A 10,395-nucleotide genomic window follows, 5' to 3' on the forward strand; every position below is an offset into this window, starting at 1 on the left:
AAACCAAAGGTCCCCCTTAAAAGTGCCCCACCAGTCATGAACTTCAATGATCTGCTCAGGCTGGCTGAGAAAAAGCAGTATGAGCCAGTGGAGATAAAGGTAGTGAAGAAGACGGAAGAGCGGCCCATGACTGCAGAAGAACTTAGGGAGCGAGAATTCCTTGAACGAAAGCGGAGGAAAAGGACACCTGAGACAGATGCAAGACTACCGCCAACCAGAAGAGTACCCTCTCAGAAAGAGGGTGTGGGCACAAAGCTTAGCAGAGGCTCTGGAGACACGCATCCTCCTTGCAAGGGTACTGTCCTTCCTCATCCTGAGAAGAAACCCAGACCCAGCCCAGCTGATGAGAAACGCCTGCATTTGTCTTCGTCCAAATCCGTGCCAGGGGAGAGGACCAAAGTAGCCCCTGGCAGTTGCTCCCAATCCTCGCTTCATGAGGGCCGTGATAGACCTGTTTTCAATGGGGCTGGAAAGCCCCACCCCAGCACCTATTCACCAAGTGTCCCAAAGACTTCTGCTAAAGGGCCTCAGAAATCTGCTACCGAGCACAAAGCCAAAAAATCTCCTCCCCATCCTAGCCATTCCAGGCCTGGACCCATGGCCACTCCACACAATAAGGCCAAGAGTCCAGGTGTCAGGCCGCCAGGCAGCAGCTCCAGCTCAGCCCCTGGGCGGCCTAGCACAGGGACTGCTCGGCCCACGGTTAGTTCTGGCCCCATGCCCAAGCGCCAGAATGGCAGCTCCAACTCAGGACCCGAGCGATCAGTCAGTGGGAACAGGAAGCTAACCAGTGACTTCAGTCCCCCAGGACGGACAGTCAGTGGTACAAGTGGCCTTGGTCGACCTGCCAGCAGCTCAGGTGGCCCTGGGCGACCTGTCAGTGGCTCCAGTGGTTCTGGGCGACCCGTGGGCAGCTCTGGGGGCCCTGGGCGGCCTGTAAGCAGTCCACATGACCATCGACGACCAATGAGTGGCTCAGGCCCCCCTGGGCGGTCAATCAGTGGCCCTGGCCGGTCAGTCAGTGGCCCAGCTCCAGCGGGACGACCTGTCAGCAGTTCAGGCCCTGGTAGACCAGTGAGCAGCTTGGGACCTGGGCGAACAGTTAATACCTCAGGTCCCCCTCTGAAGCCCAAATGCACTGTTGTCTCAGAAACAATTTCTTCCAAGAATATAATCAGCCGACCCAGCAATGGACAGATGAATGGAATGAAGCCATCCTTATCTGGCTACAGATCTGGTAAGATTTCCCCTTATCCTTAAAGTATTTATTTGTCACTAGGAAATTGGAAAGAGTGCTTTGTTTTACAGAACCAAAGATGCTGTGAATTCTGTGTGCTTTTAAATGTATTCTTGTGTTGATAGAATCCTGATGTTTTGTCTGTCCTGTGCCAGAGTTCCTTTAGTAACTATGGCTTGGAAAAGTCTTTAGAAAGAGACTTATCTGGGGCCCTGTTTGTTAACCTCTGTAATGTCTCCAAGTGCAATAAGCTTAGCTATGGAATTTGTATGATAGGATAAGTGTATATTGTATATGCCTTTTGTGGTTTGATAGGATAAGTATGTATTGTATATGCCTTTTGTGGTTCAATGAATGAATTCATCTTTACCTCTTCATGAAGACTAAGTGCCTGTCTTCAGGGACTGGAGTGTATTTGTAAGCTTGAAGCCTTTTGGTGCATAACTGATCCCATCAAATATTGTTGAGCACCCATGATATGCCAGGAATGATTTCAGACTGTCCTTGTGTTTCTGTTCCTCAGAGTGGCCCTAAGCTACCAGTCCTTTAGGAATCTATTGTCCCAAGGTATGGGATCATTGTTGGCACCTATTAACTGCTAGATCATCGTATCTACACGGTAGTAAGGATTTGTTGAAGCACTTGTTAGACACCATGGAGAATATAAAAAGAAAGAAAAGATGATATTCCATGTGTTAAACTTGCTACTTTCGTCAAAACATTGGTTCTCAACCAAGGACAGTTTCGATCCCTGGTGAACATTTGGCAACATGTGGAGACGTTTTTGATTGACACAAGTGGGGTGGGCTGCTACTGCCACCTAGTAGATGGAGGCCACGGACGCCGTTACCCTTCACTGTACGGGACAGCTCCTCACAGCCAACAGCTGACCTAAAATGTCAAAGTGCTGAAGTTAAGGAATTCTGAGCTAAGGAGACAAGCCATGCATATTAAAAACAACTGTAGAACAACAAAAGGAGTGTCTATAATCAAGGACTAGAAAGCAGTTGTTCCCAGATACTAGTCTATTGATCAGTGCCTGTCTTTTGCAAAATTTTAAATCAGTCTTTTGGCAAAATGACAAAAATAAGGTTGGTGTGGTAAGTTTTTCCTTTTAGTCAGAGTTGCTCAGTTCAAACAATGATCCATTTCTGAGACTCTCATACTCCACTGGACTTTTAAAAACTGTAATGGAATTATGATAATAAATAGTAGACTGTTATCTTTGGTGTCTCTTTTTGGCAAGATTAAAATTTGTGTTCCTTCAGTGATTTGTAACTTTTTTATTTTCTTTTTAAGAAATTTTACTAGTCTTTTAAATCCAAAAGAATAGAAACTACTAAGCTAGAAAAATGTAACAGTTCTGGTAAGCCTTGGGACAGACAGAAATTCTATTCCTTGTTAAGTACCATGAAGCAACAGAGAGGATTGTAGTAGTGAGTTCACACTAGGGGCCAGCCTGCTGGCTCTGGTTTTTGAGGCTGCCATGTTAATGAGGTCTTAGTATCTCAGCTTGCATAGGACTTTGTTGGGACTATTACATTTTACTGCTCTTAAAAATAATGGCCTTTCTATTTTTAGGTCCTCAAAGGCTTCCCTTTCCTAGTGGTTACAAAAGGCAGCGAGAATATGAAGAGGAGGAAGATGATGAAGAAGAATATGACTCTGAAATGGAAGACTTTATTGAAGATGAAGGAGAACCTCAGGAAGAAATATCCAAGCACATTAGAGAAATCTTTGGCTATGACCGAAAAAAGTAAGGATAAAGAAGATTTATTTTTATATATATATATTTATATTTATTTATATGTGTGTATATATATATACACTTTTATTTTGAATAATCCATTCTGTGGGGAAAAAATAAACATTAATAGTAGAGGCATTGAATACAATTCTTAATTAGGAATCCTTCAATGATTGTTTAGATTTACTTTTTTGGCACTTAGTATTTAAGAATTAATGCAGAATTATGTAGTTACTTGTATAAGGGCCAATGAGTATCCCTATTTAACTGTTGTCCTTATAAGATGTATATTTGATAAGAGTGAAGCAGCTTGGTATAGTAGATATGGCGTGGCTTTGAAATCAAAAAACCATCCACAGAGCTATGTTGAAAGTCTGATCTGACACCTGCTTTTCTTTGGTGTAAAACCTACGCAGAAGTGTGGTTCCTGAACAGCACCATGGAACCAACAGCATTGACATCACTTGGGAACCTGTTAGAAATGCAGTCTTGCAGGCCCCAGCTTAGATCTAAATCCAGACTAGCTTTATAAGGTTCCCCAGTGGTTCACAGCAGCCTTAAAGATTGAGAAGCACTGATGGAGAGGAAAAATTGGGGTTTAGATTAAAGTTCCACAGCTTACTAGCTGGATAAACTTGAGTCAGTTATTTTTCAAATGACACTTGGGAAGATTAAATGAGGTAACATACAGTTGACCCGCAACAGTGTGAGGGTTGGGGAAAATCCACGTGTAACTTAAGAGTCAGCCCTCTGTATGTATGATTCCTCTGTATACAAATTCCTCCCTCTCTGCGGTTCCATGTGTACAGATGCAACCAATTCTTGTGCCCTACTGCAGCATGAAAAAAAATCTTTGAGTAAGAGGACCCATGTAGTTCATACCCATGGTGTTCGAGGGCCAGCTGTACGTGTAGTCAGCACTTGTTTTCTCCTTTGATGTCACAGATATGAGAAATTAGAAGGGCTCATATAATTTATCTTTACTTCAGAAACTCCCCTTTACCCAACCTCTGCCCATCCTACTCCCTGCAAACAAGGAGGAATAATCCTAAATATATGTTTGATTTAGTTATAAAGATGTTGGTTTTAAAAACAAGATGTAGTTCTTTTGGAAAGTTGGGTTTTTTATTTTTTCCTAACAACTTTGATTTTTTTCTTACCAGATACAAAGATGAAAGCGATTATGCCTTACGTTACATGGAGAGTAGTTGGAAGGAGCAGCAGAAAGAAGAAGCAAAGAGGTAAGTAAGCACAAGCTACACATGTGTGGAAATTCCTAAAAAATTCCTGTTCCCTGCTTCAGATGCATCCTTGGGAGCTGGGGCTTTCGGCCACTCAGTTTAAATTCCAATCCTGCTTGCTTGCTGTGGGCTTCAGACAAAGTAGCCTTTTAAATCTGCTTTCCCATTTGTAAGCTGGGAATGTACTGTTTTTCCTCACTGAGGTTTTGTGAGGATTCAGATCATGTGTGCATGTTGCGCGGTGCACCGCCTCACCCGTAGGCACACAGTAAATGCTAGAGCTCCCCACATCCCGCTGTTGCATGTTGTTCTTTTTCTTTTCCCATCCTTAACTCCCTGTCCACATGAGATACATCGCAGTCTTGCTGACCTTTACTGCCACTGACCTCAAGGACCCGATGAGGGATATTATATTCCTGATGTTGGATTCCTGTTTGACTATCAAACAAATAATCATTTCTTATGTAGGGGTAACAAGTGATTACTTCGTTTATAGTGTTAACTTGATGAAATAATTCACCTCATTCTCAACCCAAATATTAAACCTCTCTCTCCCTCTTGTCCTCTGTCCTCTAACTAGATAAAATAGCAAACTAGAGTGTTGGGAAGAGACAAGAATAGAATCTTATTTATTGCATAAATGTTTCTTGTTCTTTATTTTTTAAAGCTGATGAGATAATTTATATTTATTAGTGTAATGGGAATATTCAGGTGTTTTCTGTTGAGTTGTATGTAAGATCTTTTTTCCACTATAACTTGAGGCAGTGGTTCCTGGTAAAAAAATATTCCTGCTTAGTCTTGTTTTCACTGGTAAAGTCTTGAGGCCTTTTTAGTGCATCAGCGCATTCCATGTAAGCTCCCAGTTGAAATTTCAGTCTTGCTTTTTAAAGAACGTGGTAATTTCATGTATATTGACAAATACCTGCATTTTTTCCTGACAGCTTAAGATTAGGTATGCAAGAAGATTTAGAGGAAATGAGACGTGAAGAAGAAGAAATGAGACGTCGAAAGGCCAAAAAGCTGAAGAAGCGTTAGCTGCTGCTTGTATTTTTGTGAACTTCTGAAGACTGCTGCAAGGAAGTCCTGCCTTCAGACTGAAGAAGCCCTTACCATTTTAGAATTCTAGTTGGGTACTCAAGGAGAAGGAATGCATACTGTCATCTATCTGCAGGCTGTCGTTAGAGCATGAAGTATTTTCACATACTTTGCAGGGTGAAATAATGCAGATGACATAATACCCAGTGAGTGCTCTTACGAAGTTAACTATTCACAGGAGCCAGCCTTGATCCTCATGAGCTATGCACTCTCATGTGGGGCCGCTCACAATTCAGCCAATCTTGTATTATTCCTTTGCTACTCTAAAAAGGAAAAGAAAGGATTGTTCCTTTACTTCCATAATTCTGCTGATGCGTGAGTACGGCGCTGCCTGGCTCCCAATCAGATTTGTCTTTTGATGAGGAACCTGGCCCTTCCAGGAATGCTGCCAGCAATAAAGTGACCAGTCCTAATCTCTATGTTTGGATTGAGAACTTGAAAATGTAGAGTAGGTGTTATAATTATATGGATGTCATTTCTGTGACTTTGAAAGTAAAAAGTAGAATAAATTGTATTCTGCATTATTCATGGATTGGATGCTGAGCATTCTTATTCACTAATTTAGGTGATTAGGCAATTAACAGAATTTTCCAAGTTAAAATACAAGTTATGCCATTTTTGTTTAAGAATATTCTCTTCCAGATTTTACTTTCAGATTTACTGTTTTGTTGGTGTAAAATAGACAAGGTCACTGTGCTGTTTGATTTTTATCTAAAAATTTCATTTTTATATTGAAGAAAAAATACTTATTTTATTCAAACATTAGATTTGGAAGAGTAATAGTTTCAAACTTAAGGAAGTGACATGTGAGGCTCCCCTCCGCCTCATTCCACTCCCCATTGTAAGGATATTTTGGAATTCAAGGTGCCCTTTACCTTTTTGTGTTAATGACTCTATTTTTATCTTAAATTCTTTAGCGATTAATGGTAAAAAACCAAAAACTAAATTCATGTGTATCAAGGCCACCACTTTCTCTTTTTGCCCATGTTGCACTTTTATTTCAAACTATGCACTGTGAAGAGATTTTATCCCAGGTAGAAGAGGATGTTCCCTGTTCCTGTGCTTACTAGGCTGTGGAACATCTTCATTCTTACCTTTCTTCAAGTCGTATCTGTAGACTTGTTATATCTCTTAAGCCTCAAGTCCAAGCAATTCCAATCAGGCTGACCTAGGTTCTGGCTGGAGAGAAGCCAAGTCTCAAGGAAGGTCAGCAATAGAAAATGAGGTGTGATGATGCCAGAGAGCATGTGTCCCTGACTCTGAGTGGAGGACTGGGGACAATGGGACATAAGCTTGTAGAAAATTCTATAATAAACCTTGTGGCTGTCCTAAGCCATCCGTCAGTGGGGATCAGGAAGTAGGAGAGGTTATCCTACAAGAAGATTTACTCTTCAAAAGATCTGAAAGTTGTTTTTGTGTATTCTTTTTTATCTATAGAGCTTGCTTTTTCTCTACGATGGGGTGTTATAGATAACCACTATTAATGATCACATATAACTGTTGAAACACTGGTGGCAGAAAAGCCTGTAGACTGCCTCTCACCTATCTCCAATACCTTTAATGATTCAAGAGTAGTGTGATATTCCATGTAATAAAACAGGTTTGGAACATTATTTCCTTTGCTGTCCCTTATGTGATTTTTTTTTTCTGCTTCACAAGTTTGCTTGAATATAATATACATTTTAATATTCAGACTCTGAAATATGTAATTACAATCAAGTGCTTGTCATAGCTGAAAGATTTCTGGTGGCTTAAAGCTTACTAGCACTTTACTCAATGATATTGTGCAGTTACTTGTACAGAAAGGCACCATTATGCTAGCTAAAATTTACAGAACTTGGTAGAAAAGGTCCTTATGTGTAATCACTCGGGTTGCATTCTGCTATGATACAGATGTTGATTTCAGTTTTCCTCAGCATCAACATTATAAAAGCACTTCTGTATGTAGCTCATGAAAAGAAAAAAAAAAAAGGTTCTGAATCTTTTAATCTTGGCCTTGTTTCCAAATCCTGTCTTCCACTTTGTTCTGTAACTCCTGACCACTCTTAAACAGCTCACAAATCTTTAAAGAAACTGGAATAGGCTGTTATTTTATCAAGGTTTACAAATTAAGTGCTTGATTTTTAATGTGTCTATCCTCTTTTGATTTTCAGATTTTATTAATATTTGAAGATGTGCCTTTTATTGGGTAATGTTAAGTCATGAATGTAGTAATGTTATTTCACTATTGTAATAATATTACATGATCATGGATGCAGCATTCTCAAACACGATGTGAAGGGAAAGTAGTTTTCATAAAACTCAGTAGAGCTCTGATTGCACAGTCCCACTTGCTTTAGAAGTTAAAGCAGGGGGCACTTTTTCTTTAAAAGCTACTTTCAGAACTTGTCTTTGTATTTTCTCTAAACTACAAATGCAATTATGTCCATTTGGAGGCCAGGGTACCACATGTCACAGGCAGCCTTACATGTGTGCCGTGAGAAGGTTCAAAGACTGTTATCAAGAAAGTCTATGGGAACTCGAAATTTCATTTTTTAATGTAATCCCTAAGATCTTCTCCAAGAAATAAATTACTGTTTTGTATTTTATAATTTAAAAGCAGCTATTAGTACACTTCTGAGATATAACAGGAGACCAAAACATGTTTGGAAAGAGAATAAATATATAGAGACTGGTTATTTTATTTTCAATGTGCTGAATATATTAGATTATTTATTTTGTGAGTGGACTTGATGAAATATTCAGGTGTTAGTGTATGATTAAGAGTGGGATATAGACTTCTTTGAAGTTATTAAATCCATGTCTTTTACATAATGGACAAATCAAGTTTAAAGAAACATTTACATAACATAGCTTGTTTTCTGGTGCTGTTGACCTGCAAGAGAATCTACTTTTGCATATACAGATAAAAGTTTTGCAATTATGTATAAAAGAAATTGTAGGCATTAAAAATATTTTATTGATATTTTCACTGGTTTGCATTTATTTAACAAAACTCATTCCTTATTTCATCACCCTGAATATTATTCCAGCTAGAAACCCCAGCAGACTCATCAGACTTAGAGATGGGTTTACCTCCTTACACACACTCACACCTCTGTTCTTTCTCCCTTACACATTCTTGTCTGCTCAGCCCCTGCCACTGACACCTCTTCCCTCTCGCCCCACCAGCTTAGAGAACTATTCTGGTATTAGACCTACAAGTTAGGAGAACAGTTTGGAGATATAGTCAGGGAACAAGGGAAGAAGAACTGGGCATATAGTACCTCTTTTCAAGAAACTGAGCAGTTCCAACCCCCTATAATAAAAAGAGCCTGAGATAGCTGGGAAGATGAGTCCTTAGGAATATATGAGGCAAGTGGGTGCAGCCGTGAAGCCAGAGAATGTATGCACTCGGTGTAATGTGTTGACTCTAGGTCATACAAGTATAAAAGATACTAGTATCCTATTTCTGCATAGAAATTTTGAATTCACTCGTTCTATTAAAAAGGGTAAGCCATTCAGTGCATAGAGGCACTTAAAAATACTTTAGCAAACATATACTATGCTACTGCTAAGTCTCTTCAGTCGTGTCTGACTCTTTGTGACCCCATAGATGGCAGCTCACCAGGCTCCTCTGTTCCTGGGATTCTCCAGGCAAGAATACTGGAGTGGGTTGCCATTTCCTTCTCCAATGCGTGAAAGTGAAGTCGCTCAGTTGTGCCTAACTGTTCGCGACCCCATGGACTGCAGCTTACTGGGTTCCTCTGTCCGTGGGATTCTCCAGGCAAGAGTACTGGAGTGGGGTGCCATTGCCTTCTCTGATACTACAGTCATTAACAAAATGCTGTCTATATAACCAAAAGATGTGCTTTGTTGGAAAGGGTGCACTTCTGAACAATGAAACCGTTAAGTCATCCCCAAGCAACCATAGAATGGGAGCAGTTCCATGTAATTTAAAAATATTTGCTCCTTTTAGATTTTCTTTTTTAGGGTCAGAAAGCTCAAACCAGTTTTAGAGGGCTTATTAGGCATATCCTAGGGCTCAGATACCCAGATTAATAGCATGAGTCTTGTACACAAGAATGGGAACCTTTTCTGGGTCTCATGAACTCAAAACTGCATCCTGTTTAGGGGTGGGCAGTTAGCTTTTGTTTCTACTGGTGCTGCCAGGCTCAGCAGTGGTCACTGCTAAAAGAAAAGGCAACCGCTGGGCTATTAGGTGAGGAAGACATTTGAACCAAGGTGGTCAAGATCTTGGAAAACGCAGTCTCTCTTGCTCAGCTCTTTTCCTTGGCATATAAGAGCATGCCAAGGAGAGGGCCTGGATCTTAATCTCTGCTACACAGAACTGTGTGGGTTGGTAATGTACTCACTCCCAACTTCATTTTTGCCACTTTGTAAAAAGTGGCTAAGAGGGTTACTACAAGGATTAGAATGCCAAATAGTATCTAGCACCCAGTGTTAAAATCCCCTTTCCCCATATGGTGTAAGCTTTGGGTTCTTAATGACAGCTGTGAAAAGGCCACAGAGAAATAGCCCCACCCAGAGGACAGGCTTAAAGTTGCTTCAGTCTCTTAACTTTTTTCCACCCCTGCCTGGATCCTGGTCCTTGGACCCAGGAGAAAGGTATTATGTGGGAAACAGGTCTAAAGAGCTCTACGGAATTTCCTCAAGGGTACTGAATAGGGGGCAAATTGAACTAAGGATCTTAGTCTTAATGCCAGTCTTATGGATTATTAAATAGGGGACCCAATCCCTCCCATTCCCCCAACTACCTCCCCGCTCTCCATCTCCCTGTTTGGGCTAACAGAATACCATGTCTTCATTCATCTTTAAAAGTGTGGTAACTTGTTACATAAAATGTGACAAAATAATGCGCAATTACTTTATATGTGACACCATCAGGAACTGTACAGCTGGGTGGGAAAGCTTCAGAGCTGCATCACTTCACCAGGATCATCTTTGCTTATTTCCACTGGGGTCTAGGGGGAGAAAATGAGATCAGGTGGGTCTTGACTAGTGTTGGCTAGGGTGTGGGGCTGCGGGAACTGCCCTCCTTCCCAAGGGCAGGCAGGGGGAGCCGGGTCCCGTTC

General features: G+C 40.9%; 1 protein-coding gene and 1 long non-coding RNA gene across 2 annotated transcripts in view; one reads left to right on the plus strand and one right to left on the minus strand.

The window, feature by feature from the left end:
* The window catches only part of SPTY2D1 (SPT2, Suppressor of Ty, domain containing 1 (S. cerevisiae)), an 18,978-nt gene extending 10,982 nt beyond the window's left edge, over positions 1–7,996 (plus strand). The window contains exons 4-7 of the mRNA XM_010858435.1: positions 1–1,237; positions 2,819–2,993; positions 4,148–4,225; positions 5,167–7,996. Coding sequence (XP_010856737.1) covers positions 1–1,237; positions 2,819–2,993; positions 4,148–4,225; positions 5,167–5,260 — 1,584 coding nt within the window. The 3' untranslated portion in view covers positions 5,261–7,996. The remainder of the gene's footprint in view (positions 1,238–2,818; positions 2,994–4,147; positions 4,226–5,166) is intronic.
* Positions 7,997–10,173: 2,177 nt separating this feature from the next.
* LOC105001991 overlaps positions 10,174–10,395 on the minus strand; it is a 3,613-nt gene continuing 3,391 nt past the window's right edge. Inside the window, exon 3 of the long non-coding RNA XR_826909.1 lies at positions 10,174–10,284. This is a non-coding gene — a long non-coding RNA (uncharacterized LOC105001991). The remainder of the gene's footprint in view (positions 10,285–10,395) is intronic.

The sequence above is a fragment of the Bison bison genome, unplaced genomic scaffold, assembly GCF_000754665.1.
Source record: "Bison bison bison isolate TAMUID 2011002044 unplaced genomic scaffold, Bison_UMD1.0 scf7180017864388, whole genome shotgun sequence".
Taxonomy (NCBI): domain Eukaryota; kingdom Metazoa; phylum Chordata; class Mammalia; order Artiodactyla; family Bovidae; genus Bison; species Bison bison.